This window comes from Ceratotherium simum, chromosome 1 (genome assembly GCF_057802395.1).
Source record: "Ceratotherium simum simum isolate JZ-2026a chromosome 1, ASM5780239v1, whole genome shotgun sequence".
In the NCBI taxonomy this organism is placed as follows: Eukaryota; Metazoa; Chordata; class Mammalia; order Perissodactyla; family Rhinocerotidae; genus Ceratotherium; species Ceratotherium simum.
In genome coordinates, this window is record NC_141900.1 from 23,338,776 (window position 1) to 23,359,809 (window position 21,034).

At 38.3% G+C, this 21,034-nt stretch overlaps 1 protein-coding gene across 1 annotated transcript in view; it reads right to left on the reverse strand.

Annotated features, from left to right (window-relative positions):
• The window catches only part of MAGI2 (membrane associated guanylate kinase, WW and PDZ domain containing 2), a 978,709-nt gene that overhangs the window by 280,642 nt on the left and 677,033 nt on the right, over window positions 1–21,034 (reverse strand). Inside the window, exons 8-9 of the mRNA XM_087434019.1 lie at window positions 3,966–4,087; window positions 1,875–2,057 (exon numbers count right to left, since the gene is read on the reverse strand). Coding sequence (XP_087290145.1) covers window positions 1,875–2,057; window positions 3,966–4,087 — 305 coding nt within the window. The remainder of the gene's footprint in view (window positions 1–1,874; window positions 2,058–3,965; window positions 4,088–21,034) is intronic.

Sequence of the window (21,034 nt, forward strand, 5' to 3'; positions counted from 1 at the left end):
ATTAATAAATAGAGGAATAAATAGGAGACAGTGAATAGAATTATATCCCAGGTTCTTCTTTCTCTATTAGGACCTGTCTTGTGATTATCGTAAAAGAAGAAAACCTGCTAAATTCTAAAGAAAAGACTTTGTTGTTGAATAAGGCTAGCTTAGACTGTGTGGGTGTGGCAAACTAGGAAAATGAGTAAGAAGGGAGAAAGCCTTGCTGTGAAAATCTTTTTATTTTATTTTGTGTTTTAAGTTTACACTGAAAGAAGTCTTTTCTAGCTTTGAAATATGGAACAGTGGGTTGGATCAGAAAAAAAAATTACTGGATTCTTTATTATGGAAAGAAATAGGTATGTTAAATATTTCACTGAAGTTCAAAAAGATTTGGGGATCCTTTTCCCTCTGCTAAGATGGTATTAATTATATAATTTCCTCTTATTCTAATTATAGGCAATAGAATGATTTTTAGTTGAGTCATTTGATGTTTCTCTGGGACTTTTTGCAACACGAAGGTGTGGATGTTTAGTAAAATATCACCAGGGAACAGTAGAGTTGGACCCTCTCTAATTCACTCCTGCAGAAAATTATGTCACATGATTTTTACAACAGTAGTGTTTGAAAAATGTGGTGAGTTAGTTTTGAAACTTCACTCAACTTTCAAGGAGATGTTAACATCTATTAAATGTATTATTACTCACTAGTGAGTGGCAGCAAAAAATATACTCATCATGTAACCTTGAAAAAAAGTTATTTCTACAGGAACCATTTAGTCAATGGCAATATAGCATTGGTGATTTTTTTAAATTAAAAATGTCAGATGAAGACTTCAATTTTATGTTGTTTCTTCATACACAAACCACTTTAAAATCCATGGAGTAACAACTCATAAACCTATAGAACATACAAATGGCTTAACCTTTCCTCAAAAGTAATTCTCTAATTTGTGTATCTATTGGGCCCCACCGACTTTAGCAAGCTGATATAAATAAGATCACTGCTGTGAAAAACGTGAAGTGGTGATATAATTCTTTGGAGATAGAGTTACTGCGCTTTATAATCTCTTTCTAAGGCATTTCAAAAACAGCACTACACAATTCTTGAGTCAGTATTTTAAATACACAAGATGAAATTGATTTCTTTTTTTTTTTTTTTTCAGATAAGGAAACTAGTATATACAACTTACAGGACTAATTCAAGGTCATGGGCCTGGTGGGAGAATTTAAAATCAGACTGCAAAATCAAACTTAGTTCATTACTTTTTTCTCTACTTCTGAGCATCTTTCATATTTTATATTTTCTTGCCCTTAACAATTTGCCTCTGCATTTCCATGTTAAATTAATTTTGATTATAATTTGACAGACATCCAAGTAACTGCATATGAAAATTAATTCATAAGGACTAGAGAGAAAACTTTATATATTAAAACATTGTATTAAATATAAAGATGAATAGCATTTAAAATTTTTTTCTATGAGATGAGCATGCATATTTAAATACCTAACCTGGGCAATTCAGCACGAGAATATTACAAGATTAATACAGACTTTAAAATATCAGTGGCTGAATATAAGCTAGAAAAGTATGAAATGTTAATCACATCCCTAAGAAGGAACTCTAGAAATAAATTACAAAAGTGTCAATCTCAAGAGTCCATCGACTCCAGCAAATAGAAGGGGCAGGCTGAAAAATGAGACAAAAATGATATTTAAAGCTGTTTCTAAAATATTTCAGTTTAATACTCAAACTTAGGGGAAACATAATTTGTGGTTTTCCTGAAGTGAAGTGACCTTTGACCTTCAAACTAAAAACAAAGCAGCAGCTCCTCATATTTGCCTTAGAAAAAAAGATATTGCAAAACAATTTTCCAAAGCATTAGGGAACTTACCTGTTTCCATTTTTCCATCCTGTGCTGCAGGCCCATCCGGAATGACACTTTTAACCTGCAGAAACTCATCAGGCTCATCTCCACCAATGATGGTAAATCCAAAACCCATGTTGCTCTTTTTTAGGGTGGTGCTGAGGAAAGTTCCCTTCAACTGGGATGCATCCCGGGTGAAGAGCGGTTTTTCTACATTGGCCAATATAAGTTAAAAAAGAAAAAGCACGTTTAAGGCAAGTTCTCACACAGGGGAAAGCCAGCCACTGAGCAGCAATCCCAGGGTAAATGTGGGGTCCCCTAAGGTAAATGCAAGCAGGTGGTGACTGCAGGAGCAAAACTCGTGCTACTTCCTACAAATGCAGAGCAGTCCCAGGCATCCAGGGAGAGGTGAAAAAGCTGCTTGGTTTGGAGAGAGACTTTTGGTCAAGTCAATGTTTCCATTCACTAACATAGCCCTTCTTGTGCTTAGAAAGGGCTGAATCAACAGGCTGTCAGAGCCTGCAGATAAAGAGGAGCCCCAAATCCTCCAGACACATCTGGATACGTTTCTCTTGTTCTAAAAGAGTCCAGGCAGGAGGTGTATGTGAGTGACTGGTCCTGCACAAAACCTTGAAGAGACAGGACTAGAAAACCAAAATGGACTATATGGTTTTAAAAATAATAGGATCCATGGAATGTTACCACTTATTCAAACCTCTCAATTTGTTTAGAAAGAGTACCTGGATGTGGGACTGAGTTAACTTCTGCTTATATTGTGAGATGCTACAAAGATAACCAGATAAAGCAATTTCTACTGACCCGATAGTGTTTAGTATACTCTAAAATGTGAGTGAAAGGCAAGCCAATATTTCTAGAGATAATTATGAATGTAAAGGTAATACATTTTGTAACAATATGTTGACACATTCAGATAATATACCTAAATAATCTGACCAGAACTTAAATCCACTCATAGGTTTGACCACTAATTTGTTATATAATATACTGTCCAGCTATGATCTGTAATAAATATATTCCTAAACATATTAAATACTTTAAAAATAATAGTCATATATCTGTTTTAAATAAATAATATTTGCTTTAAATGCTATCTCAGTCAAGAATTTTATATATATTTTTAGTTGTAACATTTGGGGTGATATGATTTGAAGTTTGTAACAGCCAAACTGTATGTGGAAACTTAAGTATTTTGTATGACACTTTTTTCTGTTGTTACATTTTGGGTGATATGTAATGGACAAACTAAAATAATGAGTCATTATACTGGAATTTTACTTTGTCTATTTACATGTTACATATATCATTATTGAAAATAGAGAACGTTCCTTTAAAATATAAATGAAAAACACACATGATCTTGTCACCTACATCTCCTTTATGAATGTAATATTTACAGTTGGAGAGAAGTTCCACGAGAGACCTTTACATTCATTGTAACTGTGCATAGAGATGTGGTGTGAAAATCATCAGCAGGCAGATTGAGCCCTTTAGACTACAAAAGCCTCTTTTGTGCTTTCCTATATGAGTAAGAGCCTACAAAGACGTGAAAAGCTTGTACAACAACTTATCCCACTACGTGGCTCCAAGAAGTGGTTAGGTGCAGCAGGCAGCCCGGGCATACCGATGGGCCAGGGCCTCCCGGCCTGGTCACGCCGATAATAAGACAAGTCATTCACGCTGCGCGACCTCTCCCGGGCAGCGCGGAGGTGGGCGGATTTGGGCCTAGGTAATGTCGATGAGGAGGTGTCTACTGTCACAAAGGAGAACAAGCCTCATTCTTGTGCTTGGTCTTTTGAGGACAAAGTTACAAGTCTCTATGAATCTCTGCAGTTCACAGTACCACTGTCCAAACCCATTAATCTCCACCTGGCAATGTGCTGTAAATTCCTATAACCTGCTGCCCAAGGCTTTACCTTAATCTGTGTTTCCTAAATACATTAGTTTAGAAACAGCAAACGCCCAGCTAAAGCTCACAGAGGGGTTGGGGAAGGCAAATCAATTATTTGAAATGGTCCAAGCTAAAGGCACATCTGGAAGAGCAGGCAGCCTGATAGACAACTTTCCCTCTGAAACACTGCATACTGACATGGTACGCACCTCGGAAACCTGGGGCCTGCAGGGGCTTGGCTCCAAGTTCTGTGTGGGGCATGTTATGCTGCTGTAGCTTCCTTTTCGCTTCCAGGACAGGGTTTTCAAACTGTGTTCTTCTATTTATGTGGCTGAAAAATAAAATTTCAAATTAGGATAACAGTGGGGCAAAGTCATTTAAGAGAATATACGTATAGCTCTACAGAGAGCAGCGATTAAGGAACATCTTATGTGATTACAGTCAAGTGCCCCACTGGACATGAGGTCAGGCCTCTGCTGGGGCTGGCCTGCACACAATTCACGTTTCTGTAAGAGTAGAGTTCTCTGTGGCTTTATCATATGTTATTGCATTTAAATTATGCATGATTCAGCCAAAAGAACTAGAATGTACACTTGCTTTCTGGTCTACTGTTTAGTTTGAGATGGCTTTGATACATTGAAATAAATGATCAACAAATGAAATTTATACCGAACAGTGTTGAAGAAAAGAGCATCATCTAAGCTTTGCAAAGGTCTCATATCCAACAAGATAAGCGTAAGGTAAATTCACTTATTACTCTTATAGCAAGCAGAGTTCACACTTTTTAGAGTCAGACAGGCCTGGATTAAAGGGCTGGGATACCGGAGGAAAGACTCCCAAGGATATTTATGGAAGCTGTAGAAAACCAGTGTAGGATAGCTGATGCTAAGAGCAATCAAAAGTAGAGTATCCACATTCTTCAAGTGCGATATAAACACATAGATATCAGACACAGAGTGGCTTGAAGCAACTGTGGACCTGCAGAATGGAGGGCTTATAGTATATGAATTCCTTATAGTATCCTTGTCCTTGTCCGCGGAGAGGGTAGGAACCAACAACTCTGCCTAGTGGATCTTTCTCTCGGATATAAATGCCCCATGAGAAGGCTGGCATATACATTGATTTTGGTTCTTTGTACAAACAAGATAGGATTATGGTGTGAAAGCATGAAGAGGAGAGAGGGGTTAGGAGAGGAATTACCAATTACTGAATACTTAACTCTGCCTGGTACTATATATAAATTTCCTCAGTTAAGCCTCATGGCAACAGTCTTGAATTCTAATTATCCCCATTGTAAAGGCAACGAGACTGACACACAGGTCAAATGACTTACTCTAAACCACATGCCTAGTAAGTAAAAAGGCTGGGATTTGGCCATGTCTGTCTCTAAAATGCACCTCTTATCTACGTAACTCCTCTTTTCGGGGTATGATTTCACAGGGGCAAGTGTACACATAATTAACGTGCCTGCGCATGCACAGACACGCACATCCCTACAACCATTTCATTATGTCTTCTAAAAGTACACATCAGAAAGGATAGGAAGTAAAAGAAATAAAATCTCAACAACAATTTCCTATTAATATAAATCAGATAATTCCTAGTGAGACAGAAAAGCAGTTGTCAGACACATAAGACAATTACAATATCTAATGTTTCCTCACGGGAGGCAGGGTGGGGTGGCTGCCTGCCACACAGGCTCTGGAGTCAATTAGTCCCGGATTTAAAATCCAGCTCTATCACTTGATGAGCTGTGTGACCTTGGGCAAATTATTAAACCTGAACCTTAGTGTCTTCATCTGTAATATGGGCATAATATTGCCTTACTCCTGGGGTGGTTGCAAGGTTTAAATGAAATAACGAACATTGGCACAGGATTTTGAGCACAGACATGCTCAATAACTAGCAGTAGCTGTTATCATCATGGCCACCACCATCATCATCTTATCATCACTATCACTGTCATCATTTTGAGTCCATAGGAAAGACTTCATTGGGGGGTTGTTAAAAGCACAAGGACATTTCTTTAATATCACCTCTGGTGTAGACTATGGTGCTATTTAGGAAGGACATGCTTATAACAATCTTCTTTGGTAATGAAACTCACAGTATGGGGTTCAAATCTGTCTTATGTAAAATTATTTTCCATTAGAAGTAAATGCTACTGTAAAGCTCTTGCGTACCGAGGAGGCACCATGATCTGTGGTGTGTAGTGAACTATGGCACGTGATCTTCCAAGCTTCTTCACCCCGTAAACTCTGACAGTGTCACTCTGTTTCAGAAGAGTCAGAGTTTGAAGTCTCTCTTCCCTTTTCTCCATTTTCACGTTAACTCCCTCACTAAAATCCTATGAAATCTTCCTATTACCTAAAGAACTATTCCTGATGCTGCCCTTACCTCTCTCTGTAGCTTCACCTGTGGCTGCCTCACCACACGCACCCTTTGCTTTGGACACACTGGGAGCTCCTCTCACAGGCAACACCCTATCAAACATCTTATCTTTTCACAGGAGGGTCAGTGTGTTAATAGTGCAGTGCTTGAAGCAGGACAGCCTGGTTTGAGGTGGCATCTTGGGCAAATTCCTAAACTCTCTAAGCATCAGTATCCTCATCTGTAAAATGGGGATGTTAATATCTACTTCTTGAGGTTGCTGTGAAGATAAAAGAAATAATGTTTGCAAAGCACAAACACATAGGGAGGACCCCACGATTGTAAGGTAGAGTTATTCTTAATTCTTCAAGGTCTAGTTACTCTTTATTACTATTATTAGTAAGTGCTGCTACTGTTATTGTCATTATTATTACGATGCTTTTCAAGTCTGTCCCATAACTCTTCCCTAACCTCTCCTAGCAACATTCCCAGCCTGCGTTATGCTCCTCCCCTTAGCTCTCATAAAATCTTGAACAGACTTCTCTCATCACAGTTTATTTATTTTCTTATACCCTGTCTCATCATTAAGAGGATTTGAGGTACTTTTAAAGAATAATAACAACAAAAAGTAAACAAAATCAGGGTGAAGTTAGTTGAATGTATGTGGAAGATCAATAGACAAAATTGATAACATTAGATTCTACTTGTTTACTAGAGTTATGTTGCAAATTAGTTTTGAGCTTTCAAGTTGCTAATTCAACGAGAGAGAAAAACCAGTTGCGTTCTTCGGAGTATTTAAGCTAAACCCAAGCCATTGTTCAGAAGAACTTAGTATTCCTGTTATTGAGTCTCATGAGATATTTCTTTCCAGGTCTTGGATAAAGAGGTTTCTGTGATGTCGTATACAACATCCTAAGTGATAATTTCACAATAACGAAATTCACGGGCTATAGGAACCTCATCACACTGTGTTTTAATAATTGACTTTCATGTTTATTTCCTTCTCTAGATTGTGCACAACTGTGTACAGGGCCCATGTGTTATTCATCTTTGTATACTAAGCATTTCTAAGTATACACTAAGCACTAAGTATATACTAAGTATATTCTAAGTATATTCTAAGTATATACTAAGCACTGTGTATACACAGTGAAAGACAATAATTTTTTTGTTAAATAACTAAATGGTGAGTATGTGTTTTAAGACTTTTGTTTGCAAATATATGTTAGTAATTTTGGGAAAGCAAGAAACAGCTCTGAAGTGTACCAAAGCATACGCTTTCCACATTTCCTATCTGTTCCTTTTCTGTTTTGCTAGGTCATTATTCATCATAAGCATAACTTTATCCTTAGAAAATACATTACAAGGTCTTTCTAACGTACATTTACAGATATTATTGAGTTCCTCTAACTTGCCACCTGCAGTAATTATTTCCTTAGAAAAGTCAATGTGTGGCCACCTGCTTTACGGACACTATGTTGAAAATATTTCATTCACTATCAAAGTGAGTGTCTAGAGTTCCCAGAGAATGAAAATACCAATGAACTAGTCTGGTGTGCCCTGCACCCTACAAATAGTGGAAGCTGGGTGGGGCTTTAGTATCTTGAGCTAGTTGCTACAGAACATTTATATTGTTACAAATGAAGTCATTCATTTAAAACTTAAAATGCTCCCAAGCTTTAAAAGACCCATCACAAAGAAATATGATTGTAGCTGAATAGGAAAGCCTTATTTTCCTTGTGCTTCCAAAATGAATAGTTTCAAGTCCTTTGAGCAAGGATTGAGGGGGGCCGTGGTTTACAATGTGTAGAAAGGATGTGAATGAAAGTGCCATCATCATCTTCCTCATTGTTTAGGTTCTGTGAGATAATTACTAGCTATTTCATCCAGCTTCCATACAGAATAGGAACCTGGGAAGCTACCAAGAGTTCTTACTGTTTAATTATATCTAGCCTATTGTCATATTTTACTAAGAGAATCTTTAGGTGTTAAGAGCTAAGGGGGTAAACACATATTCTGAAGTGGGTATAGCCTAACAATTCCATTTTCCCTTTACAAAAAAGGAAAGACTACTGATATGACATGCTTCCATGTTGGAATGGCAAAGGGATTAGGATATTCAAGGATGAGATTTCATCGCCTTCTCTCTTTGTGCTTATAGTCACTCATTTGCACCTTAACTTCCTCCTTTCACTATAGAATGGAAACTTCAAATAAGTTCTTATGTGGCACTGCTTTGTAGTTCTGGATGAACCCGAGGAGCTTAAAAAAACAAACAGATAAAAACAGAGAAGACTCAAGCCTACAATGAATCAATTGAGCCACATTCTCAGAATTGAGTACACGCATTGGCATTTTTTTTTTAAATTCTTTTATTTTTTTTTTTTGTGAGGAAGATCAGCCCTGAGCTCACATCCAGCCCTGAGCTAATGTCCATGCCAATCCTCCTCTTTTTGCTGAGAAAGACTGGCTCTGCCAGTCCTCCTCCTGTTTTTCCCCAAAGCCCCAGTAGATGGTTGTACATTATCATTGCACATCCTTCTAGTTGCTGTATGTGGGATGCGGCTTCAGCATGGCTGGAAAAGCAGTGCGTCAGTGTGCGCCTGGGATCCGAACCCGGGCCGCCAGTAGCAGAGCACGCGCACTTAACCGCTAAGCCATGGGGCCGGCCAATTGGCATCTTTTAAAAAGCCTCCCAGGTAACTCTATTGTGCAGCTGGGGTTGCAATCCCCTGAGTTTGAAGCTGAAAAAGTATGAAAAAGTAGTTGAATAAGGAGTTTCTTGCCTGATAAGATTTACGTGGAAATCTCTTTCTGTATGTGGCCTTGAGGAGTACTAGGAAATGCTATTTTGCTCCAGAAGAGAGGACTTCTGCCATTGGAAGTTTCAGACATGCACAGAGGGAAGGAAATATTTGCAGCTGATTGGATGGCAGTCCCAGGTCCGCATCCTGTTTGACTGCCACCTCCTTCACTGTGGGGAGAGAATGGAAGAAACAGGAGGAAAATCGTACCTCCTGAGCCCATCAGTCCCCACAGGACAGGTCTACCGGGGGTCATCAAGGCCATCATCTAAGTCTCACCACCAGTGCTCCCTCCATATTCCAGCCTTCTCACGCCCCATCTTGCTTCTCTTGGGTTTTTGGAGACGGGGACTTTGAGTGCATTGTCATGAATGCCACCGTTTGTACCCACTGGCCACTACCCCACCATCTTGAATTCAGTTGATAGTTTAGAAATGGATCTTTGAGTTGAAGTGAGAGCGAGAATAGAGCAGCTTTCAAGTGGAGATTGTACTACAAGTAAAATATTTCCAAGGTGGCCAAGGGGGCTACACTAATTACTCCAAGGCATGAGGTGGTCTGTTCTCAATAAATATTTGTTGAACAAGTGCATGGATGGAGGCAGGCATGCATGAAAGGTGAGAGATCTCACTGTTTTCCAGTTTAATTCTCTGATAAAATATATGTTGTAACAGTCAGAACTTCATATGAAGCTTAGGGCCAGCTTATGTGATAGAATCAATCTACATTTGGGTAAAGACCCAGGAAATCCTTCAAAATGGAGAATCTTTCAAGACATTCTTATAATAGGTGAAAAAGTCATCCCACTTTGGTGATGAAAGATGTGGATCTGAGGAGCTGATAAGTAGCAGCTGCTATCTTGCATTATAATAGAAATGTGCTTATGTGGAAAAGTACTCTGTTAGGGACAAAATACGGGAGGGCCAGGGAGGCGGCCACTCAGCATTGGATGTGGGAAGATTGGCTTGGGGTTTGAGGGTACGTCATCCCTTCTATGCAAACTTGCTGCTTTTGGGGCTTCTCAAAATCTATTTTGTTGGAGCACTTATTTCTTTATTTTTTAGACAGATTAATTCCTGAATGGAATCAGAGAGTGAATTTCCTGGTTGCTTAGAATTCCCTAGGTTTTCTTTGACCCCAGTTCTGACTCCCACACTTCTAGGTGGTCAGGAAAGTCTGCATATTACCCTCTCATATCTGAACCCCCGGAATGCAGCTGCACTGGCAGCCAAACATCCATTACACCCTCCCTGTCTGTATTTTATTCATTTTAATACAAGCCTTGAGAAGACTCCATGAAGTCTTCCCTACCATCAAGTTTGGATAAATGGAATAAAAACTACTTCATGCTTTGGAAACTAAGAGAGGATAATAACCTTATGGGGAGTTTCTGGGGCCGGTCTTCTTCAAAGAGGGGAGGACAGTGGATTAAGAGCTTGGTCACTGCAGTCACGTTGCTGGAATTCACATCCAAGCCCTGTCACATCCTAGGCATGTGAACTTGGGCACATCATTTTCCCTCTCTGCACCTCAGAATTTTTCATCTGTAAAGTCAGGATAAAAATAATACCCGCCTCATAGACTTGTTGCACATATTAAATGAATTAAAATAAGTAAATCACTTAGGAGCAGTGGCTGGATATAGGTACTCAATAAATGCTAGCTATCATGATTCATCAAATATTTGTTTCCCAAATGCTCTTTGCTAGTCACCACGGTAGGAGGTGCAGGAGGGGCAAGACCAATCAGACACATCGTCTAGTAGGGGAGACAAAACAGGAACAAAAAAATTATAATATAAAATAGGGTTTACATAATACAATGTATGCCTTACAGTGCTTTCAAAAGCTGAATTTTAAAAGTTCTAGTTCAAAGACTAATGTTTTAAATACACTTTATTTTAAAATATGAGCTTTGGATAAATGGAGAAATTGAATCTATTTTACTTGGAGCATTTTTTTTTTTAAGCAGAATAATTGAATCCCACCTCTTGAAAGATTTCTTCCTAATTCTAACACTTAAGTGCTAATTTTCTTTCGATAAATGTCCATCCGTTATTCCTGACTATACCTGAGGGGAAAGTGAGTTTGCTTTGCAAATGTGGGTGGGAAGATTGAGTCTTTCACGTGTTACTTTCCTGCTCTTCCTGGACATAAGAGTGTCTGATCTGGGGATATAGTGTCCAGGTGGGAGATGGAATCATGGCTGACTGAGAAGAGTATCCATAAGCTGGCACTGAAACTCGCACAGCTAAGGAATCTGTCCTCCTGGCCCCATGAGGCTGAGCTTCCCAAAATGTGGGGATATTTTCAGACAAACAAGCTCTGTCTCCTCCCCCAGTAGTAGCGCTAAGTTACTTAATTAAGACATTGACCTGTAATGTGTATGTTATGTGTATCTTATATGTATAGGGGGATTTAGCACTTAGCCACTACTATTTACCAATTACATGGAAAACCTGATATTTTACTCCTAGCAGAAATGGCAACATGCACTGTCAATCATGTCATGAAGCTCCCAGGACCTACAGGATACATAGACTCATTTTCAAAAATTTCAGAACCAGCATGCATTTGAAAATGTTGTTTTCTATCCATCCCTTCCCATTCCCATAAAACGTCTCTCTTACACGTTATTGCTGAGTGCAGAAGGAGTTTATTGTTGCCAAAGGTATTTCTAATCTTTTGCTTCTAGATTGAGAAAAACTAGTGGGTTAAAACTTAGAGGTAGGGTAGAACTTTTATCAAGAGGGAAACTAAAAGACTACACTATTTCAAGACCTTTCTGTGTTAAGAGATAAGACTAACAAATCCTCTTCCACTGGTGTCTGCCAACTCTGACTGAATGGCTTAAATATAAATTCTTTAATTCATCAGTGCACTAGGCACTGGGGACACAAAGATAAATATGACACAACACTTCACCAAGGGGGCCTTTACTCCAATGGAGGAGACAAACAAGTGCGGCGACCAATCACCTCAGTTTGCTTGGGACTAAGGGGTTTCCTGGAAAATGAGACGTTCAGTTTTACAACCTGGATAGTTCTGGGTAAATTGGGATGAGCTGGTCACTCTACAAGTGGCCAGAAAAATATAACACTGAGTAAAAAGTGCTGAAATTTGTATGTGCAAAGTGAGTACTCAAAGGAAGAAAAGACAACTTAATCTGACGGTTCGGGGAAAGCCTCACAAAGGAAGTGACACTTGAGCAGATTCTGGAAGGATGGATGTATTTTGCCAGATGGAGAAGGGTACATTTTAGGGAGACAGTGGTGGATACACAGGTGTTCAGGAATATTCAATTCTGCTTGGCCAGAGTAGAGGGCTAGGGAATAGACACATGCATGTGATTGCTTGTGGGTGGTGGTGTGTGAGCAGGGGGCGTGCGGGAGAGGATGAAAGCCGCAGAATTGGAAGCACAGCTCCAAGTCATGTTATGAGGTTTGGTTTTATTTGAAAGTCTCCCTATTTCCATTATGACTTTAGTCTAATGAGTGGCTATAGCTTTGAAAGTCTCTATCCTGCAGGATGTGCCTTATTCCTGAACTTGGGGGGATTATAAGATGAGCTTCACCACATCAACCACATGGGAAAATTGTGGAGTCCTCCAGAATTCTCAATCATTTCAGCATCTTAACTGGCTACCTCCAATGTACTAGGTATTGTTCTTACCTGGGGCTATGAGGATGAATAAGAGATGCTTCATGACTATGAAGAATGACGTCATCCAGGGAACTAGACATTACAGTGTGTTGGGAGGGGTGAGAATAGTCTGACCTGTAATATACTGTATGTTGAACTGGATTACTATTTCTTAATAAATCATTTATGAGTTGTTAAAATGTGAAGTCACAATATAGCCCAAGTCCACTTAACTCCAAAAGATATGATTAAGTATTATATACTTCTGCATACTTATCACTCATATATAATAGACATACACAGCCATGAATACAGGAATACTTTGGGGCCTGAATCCAAGGATGGTCAGAGAATTACTAAAGATACTCAGAATAGTGAGGAATCATGAAGGCTACATCACTGATGTCTGGGATTGTCCAGAAGGGACGAGTCAGGGAAAGAATGCTAATGAGGGGAGATGGACCAGACTGAGGACAAGACCATGGCCAATTCTGAAAGTCAACAGGACATGAAGATAATTCCAATTCCATATAATATCCCAACTCCACAGGTTTCCAAGTCGAATAATCAGAGTGAGAGAAAGATCAAGTATTATTCTTGACTACTGGGTCTTTATTACTGCCTAGACCAGGCAGAAATCAAATACACAGTTATTCCTTTTATATGCTACAAAGTAATGCAGAAGGAATTAGAAAACAAAACAAAATTTAAAAGCAGTTTTGATCAGTCTTAAGGAAAAAAGGATCTATTGCCTGGATGCCTAAAATTTGCACAGAACTTTTAAAAATCTTGCCACTAATAAGTGGCCGTGGGACCTGAATGTGGGCAGGAGGCTCTCATTCTGAGAAGATAAGGACCCTGGGAAGAAATGCAGGGAAGAAAAAAAAGTAGTGGGAATAGAGGATAAAGGTTCAGCAGAACCAAGAGCAAGGAAAGGTGGCAATAAGTTGCTTCACTGTTGTTTTTAATAGATTACGTTTTGAGGGACAAGTATTGTTGCAGGGTTTTATATAATTAACACACTCTGTCTAAAATAATGCCATTATTGCAAGAGCAAAGCTTCATACAGATGAGATGATCATTTCATGTAGCTGTAATGGGGGATGCATTTTCACATAACTTGTTTGTTCTTTTCCATGATGCACAGGCAAGGTTGGTGAATTTAGGCCCTCATATTGGCTGTTTATATTTTTCATTCTGAAGCTTTACATATAGAAGAGGAAAGGTGTAATGTTGGATATTTCAGAAGAACATTCCATTTTGCACACTTTAAAGTTACTTAGTTCCAGTTCAGATTTAAATTCTGTTTAACGATGCCACAATTTATGGAGAGAAACAGTTGTTTGAAGAACAAATGTCAGCCTTGTAAATAAAGGAAAGGATAAAGGGATAATGGCGGATGGTAGAGGTGGATGGGAACTGATATTCATCAAGCAAATACCACGTGAGAAACTCAGCTAAACAAATTCCATGCTTTTAATTCATCTGCTCCTCAGAGAGGGTAAACGATTTTCTACAGATCTCACAGTAAGGGACAGATGCACGAATCAACCCAGCTCTGTGTAGTGCCAGATACAACACTGATTTATGTGGTTCTGGCACAAATATACACTTACATTTCCAGTGAAATTACTTATGTATTATGCAGACACGGGCTATGTTTGGTAATTTGCAATATAGTTAGACCAGGTGATTTGCCATTTCTTTTCATCAGTTTTCATTGTGAAACTGGAAACTCACAACATTGTAAATTACTTGCTTCAGCCTCCCCTAGGGCTTATCCTAACTCTAATTTTCCTGAACTCTGCCCTTACCAACTCTGGAAGACGAATGTGGGCCATGTCTCTGGCAATTATGATAATGAGGATAAGATGATTATGCACTAATATTTACGAGTAAGGTTAAAGTTGTATGTGAGTGAGAATGAGGGTAGTCAATAATAACACAACTATGCATGTCTTGTCTCAAACTTTTCAAAGGACATGTTAGGTCCTGCTGAGGTCCAGTGATGTAGTAAAAAGTGAAAACATGGTACTTACTCAGCAAGAAACTCCTTATATGGTAACACCATGGAACCTTGAGTGCTGATGAGGACTCTCCCTCTGATGCTCACATAAGTGGTGGCTTAGGTGTGGTAAGTGGTGGCTTAGGCCATGAGGAACAACAGAGGTGAGGGGCGCCACCTGCACTCTCTGGCATCCTCAGTCTCATGTGTACTTCCTGGGTGTCACCAAAGTGAAAGCCACTTACGATGAGTCTGAGTTGTCATTCTCTCCTATTTTTGAGACCAAACCAGCAATTGAGGTTTAAGCCACATTTGAAGATTAAGTCCACCACTTGCTGCTACCTCTGTGAAATGCTCCTAATATATCCAAATGGCAACTGCCCCCTCTGTCAGTATCCTACTCACTTCAGAGGGCTGTTTGGAGGAGCACACAGATAAAATACATGAAAGTGTTTAAAGATGAAGCACTGTATAAGTTTAAGCATATTTTAACATTAGTGTTATATTTAGAGGCTGGGAGCAAGCGTAACTGAAACATGGACAGCAAAAAGTCTCTTAACGCCTGTCCTGAGCTACAACTCTATTTCTTCCATCTACTAGCTTGATAGTCTGGCTTCTTTAAGTGCAAATTCTCTGTCTGTAAAACAGGAATAGAAGTATCTAACATAAAGCGTTGTGGTGTTGATTAAATGAGTATGTAAAATGCCCAATACATACCAAGTGCTTAATAGACGGTACCTATTAACACCGTTTTTCTGGGTTGGACAAATAGTTACTAAGTATTTACATATTAAGTCAATGCCTCAAACTAAATTACTAAGTAATATTATAGAAAAAAGAAAGATAATCTTTCCTATCAGTTCATCTATCTGAAAATATATTCACATTTTTTGATGCCAAATTAAAACTGGAGAAAGTGAAGAATAGAATGAGGGGACTTTGTCAACCTCTATATAGGAGTGTTGTGCTTAATGGGAATTTGAACTAACATATTTGCATTATGACAAACTCAACAAATGGTGCTTAATAAGCTTTCAGAAACCACACATTTAATGGTGAGTTTCTTCTAGACTAAATTAATGCAAAACTAATTTTGTTAGTTTATCACAGCAAATAGTCTTTCTTTTGCCTGTAGTGGGTCCAGTTAACCTTCTTGGCTACAGAATAGAATATTTTCTTCTTGACAATTTTAAAGTTCATCTTACTTAGCTAGATTGAACTTAAACGTGAAATTTAACAATAAAAAGTTTTGTGATCCATCCATTTTTATTATACAATTAGCTGTCTATTATAATATAATTTCATCTGGTTAAATATGAAGTCATCTATTAAACACTAGTAGATATACAGATGGCCAACAGGCACATGAAAAGATGTTCAACATTATTAACTATCAGGGAAATGAAAATCAAAACTACAATGAGATATCACCTCACGCCCGTCAGAAACGTATAATTAACAAGACAGGAAACAACATGTGTTGGAGAGGATGTGGAGAGAAGGGAACTCTCATACACTGCTGGTGCAGCCACTATGGAAAACAGTATGGAGGTTCCTCAAAAAATTAAGGATAGAACTACCATATGATCCAACTATACCACTGCTGGGTATTTGTCCAAAGAACATGAAAACACCAATGCATAAAGATACATGCACCCCTGTGTTCATTGCAGCGTTATTCACAATAGCCAAGACTTGGAAGCAACTTAAGTGCCCATCAAGGGATGAATGGATGAAGATGTGGTATATATACACAATGGAATACTATTCAGCCATAACAAACGATGAAATTCAGCCATTTGCGACAACATGGATGGACATTGAGGGTATTATGCTAAGCGAAATAAGTCAGAGGGAGAAGGTCAAATACCCTATGATCTCACTCACAAGTAGAAGATTAAAATAACAACAAACAAACATATAGAGACAGAGATTGGATTGGTGGTTACCAGAGGGGAATGGAGGGGAGGGAGGAGGGTGAAAGGGATGATTAGGCACATGTGTGTGGTGATGGATTGTAATTAGTATTTGGGTGGTGAACATGATGTAATCTGTGCAGAAACAGAAGTATAATGATGTACACCTGAAATTTATACGATGTTATAAACCAATGTTACTGCAATAAAAAACACTAGTAATAAATAATACTTAACAATGTCACTTTGTATTATAAAAAAAGGGAAAACAATATTCCCTTCAAATGCATTCAGTTTTGATAGTGGTGAAAAATATAATTTTTACTCTGACTTTTTGCTTATAAGCTTATCTTTATCTTTCTGACCTTTTAATGATAATCTTAACATCAGTCACACGTCTGCAGATTTCAAGTACATTTCTGTTTTTTCCCATAGCTTTACAAGGAGATTCTATTATGATAATCCATCCTTTTTGGAAGCTTTCTTTCCATAACATTCATATGATGGGATTATTAAAATCATTAAAATAAAAGAGTGGCAATATATGTTATCGTTTAGCCAAATACCAAGTAGAAATTGAAAGAAAATGCTCTCAAATTTTAAGTATTCTTTGATCAGCATCATAATGAGAAAATAACAAGGCTTAATACAGTAAAATGGCCAAACTTATCCTTGTTAACACAAGGTGCAGTGGATACTCCTTGAACTAGAAGAGACCTCGGCAATCACCTAATCTCAACCACTCATTTAACAGATAAAGCCAGGGAGGGCAAGTGTCATTTTGTACTAGCCTGTAAATTCAAAATCATGGATGCAAAAAAGGACAAACTATTACTAACATCATGGTCTGTGACATAAAAGGAATTGTGAAAAACATTATATGCGTATTAAAAAAAGATAAAATTATAGTTCTCATGTGGGGGCGGGGGAGCATTCCATTTTACCTAGGAAGGGTGACCATCCTCTGTTTTAACAGGATGCCCAAAGAATGACATCAATCTGCTGGTTCCTTGGTTTGACTAAGTTCCCTCATCCCTCTGACAGTATTAGCTTCTCTTTGAGCTGAATGTGATCCTAGCTATGTATCTATTAAAGCTCTAAAAGCTTAAATGCCCGCCAACTACTTTAATTCCTGAAAGAATTCTTTTCCAACACCAAAAGAAAAAAAAACAGCCCTGTTGTTTCCGGTTGCTGGTCCCCAACAGGACAGCATCCTGAGGCAGTTTTAGGATAATTTTGACTCTAGGCAATTTTTCACTTCACGTGCTAACTTTAGAACTTAATCTCAGTCTAAGATATGACTCCAAAACATGTGGTGACACAGATTGGTAGCATGAGACAATCTGCAGTTCACGCACGAGAAGCAGAGCATGTTTAATCCAGAGAGGGAATTAACAAGCTATATAAGCTAACTGCTTCACAATTATAAAATCATACCAATGATCTACTTGTTATATAACATTGCCTTAGCAAGAGGCAAACAGGATGGTCCAACGAAAGATGGTAGCAGCTTTCTCTCGGCTGCCTAACAATGAACTACATGGGAGGGACGGTGGTCCCTCCTATAGAAGGGCTCCAAGTCCTTGTCCCCCAGGTGCAGGGGACACGTCCTCCCTGACTTCACAAGGCCACTGTCAAGTTCGCGTGGTCCTGTAAAAGAGATGGAGTAGAAGGAAGGAGCATGGTCCTTCCTCGGGAGAACACAGCACAGTGTTTCTAATTCTGACCATTCCTGCCCTCTCTCCCTGGGATGACGAGGGCTCAGGGACCCCGTCCCTCACACGGTTGCCTCTACACATAAGTTCTGCTGCTCAGTGCTGCTCTGTGAACTATTGTGCTGTTTGCCTGTGCTTAACCTCTCCAGAAGCTCCTAAACAAGAGCCAGATTTAATTTGTTAGATTCATGAAAAATGTTTAAAGACAAACAAACAAAAAACAAGCCAGTGTTTACATTTATCTTTATTTACAAACATATTCTCAAAGAAAATTTGATGCTGGAGTAATAATTTCCTTGTCTTTTATTATTGACTTCAAGACAAAGAAAATAATTTATTAGAATTATAAAAATTGCTTCTGTTAAAAAAACATTTACATGTAACTCTGATGTCAAGGCAAATAATTCATTATTATTTGTAAAAGCCCTTCTGCAATTAAACCCATTTAAACTGGGTGCCTAAAATATTGTTTATTTGGAATCAGAAAATTTATTAAATAAGGTAGTTTATGAGATCAAACAGTTGCTAATAGAAGTATATTTAATTACAGAGTCAAGTTTTCTTTCCTTCAGTTGAAAAGACTTCAGGGTCTGAGAGGAAGGCAGCTAGAATACAGAGCAAATTTTGATCCTATTAGAATGAATCAGCAGTGGTGAAGTGTCTCACAGCATGAAAAATTATCTCTAATCTCAGGAAAGGGGCAGATGAGAGGCATACATCCAGATCTTGACTGGATGGTAGTGGTGAGAAGGGAAATTGGACATGAGACTTCATTTTGATTGAAAGGATCATGGTTTAAAAATATTTGAGAGACCCTGGCATAAAGAGTGAAAGGAAACTTTTCTACTGATCTGTGGTTGAATGGTAGTATTAGGAGAGTAAATCAATAACCAGTTGAAATTTATATTAGTGAGTAGTACAGAGGAGCTAGGTAGGAATCACCAACTACAAACCATCAGAAATGCTCATGTAGCATAAAGAGCATGTGCATGGAGCTAAGAGAGCCCTCACTATGAGCCCTGATGGCTTGTTTTCTCCAGGCTGAAAGGAATGATGCCAAAACTATGAAATTGGCCTGGGTCAGTTGGAAAAAGGTAAAAAGTCATTACTTAGCAAAAAAGAGCTGATTATAGTTCAGTTAGAGTTAGAGTATCCCACATTTATTTCAATATCCTTGTTTTTTTTGTTTGACCATGAAGTTAACTGACTTATGCTTCTTTAATAAATACAAGAAAATACTTTGTAAAGTATAAAAATTTTATATTAATCTGAAAACATAGCTACTCTACTGAAAGGTCTTTCTTAGCTCAACATGGCATCAGAGAGCTTCAACCTTACTAGCCATAGGCCCTTGGAGAGCTCATTTAACTCCTCATAGATTTGGTTTCCTCTTTTCTAAACATCGTGATTGTCATTTGGGATAATGGATATGAAAGCCCACTGAAAATTAAAATAGTGCCTTAAACATTACTATTTCTATTATTATTATCACAAATCCCCAGCTATAGAAGATACCATGTACTATAGATAATTATGACAAAAACAACTTCCTTAGGAATTATCCTGAAACCTCAACCCCTTTGGAAGCCACAGAAACATCACACTCTGCAGTCCTTGCTTTATCATTTTACATGGGCTTATGGAATTATCACTAATTCTAAAGAAATGCTATTTTTTATTCAATGTGGCACACCTTAACCATGAGATTAAGTTATATGTTTCTTACAAATCAAATAATTCCCCTCAGAATTGTTTACTTTTTGGGTTCTATTATAATGATGAAAGAATTGGAAAAGCAAGTAACACCAAAAGGAGAAGGCTGGTCCATGTTATTGGGATGCACAAGACAAACAATAACAATTTACTGAGCAATTACCACATACCTGTGTTATGCGCCAAACACCAGCTATGGAATGCAACTGCTGAGGTTCAAATTCTGGCTCTATTATTTAGTCCTTGTAAGAATATCTGTACCTCAGTGTCCTTATCTATAACATGGGGATAATAATACATACTTCACAGGTCTTTTGCAAGGATAAAATGAGCTAGTATGTGTGCAGCACTCAGAATAACACATGGCACGTAGTAAGTATGCAACAAAGTTCTTCCCCTCCCCTCCCCTCCCCTCTCTCCCTTCTCTCTTGTCCTCCTCCTCCTCTTCCTCTTTCTCTATAACCTGCCTGCTCAAGGACTTCCCGCTGGGAAGCTGCAGGGCTGGCATACTGTGAAACTCGGCAGCCCATACTTTTGGTCACTAAGTGATAATGATTGATATGACCAAGCTGTTTACAAGACTTAGAGCTCACCTTAGCACAGAATGTCACTGAGCAACTTCACCCACAATGCCACTTCACTTAGCATCATCTGTGACATAAATGTGTAAGTTGGGGAAAGGATGTCTTTGTTAAACAGCTGCTTAAATAGCATTAAAAAAAGTTTACTAGTTTTTGAAGATTGAAGCAAAAAACTGAAAGTTTGGAAAATTAACTTTGAGCATAGGAAAAAAATTCTCTAAGAACAAGTGAGATTTTAAAAGAGTATTCTTTTCTGTTCATTTCTAACTGGAAATGTCTTACATTCATGCTGAATTTTAATCTAAAGTTAGGAAGTTTTTTTCTTGGAAAATTTAGAAAACTACTCAAAAGCACGAAGGAGAGAAACATTCTTAAGATATGATGTTGAGTTAAACTCCTCTCTAACCACTTTCCAACTTGCTACATCATGACGAATACTCATCATTAACCTGGAAATGAATGTGATTTTCCTTGTACATTTAATGTTACATTGAAGGTATTATGCAGTATCTTTCATACTTCCTGGAATTCAC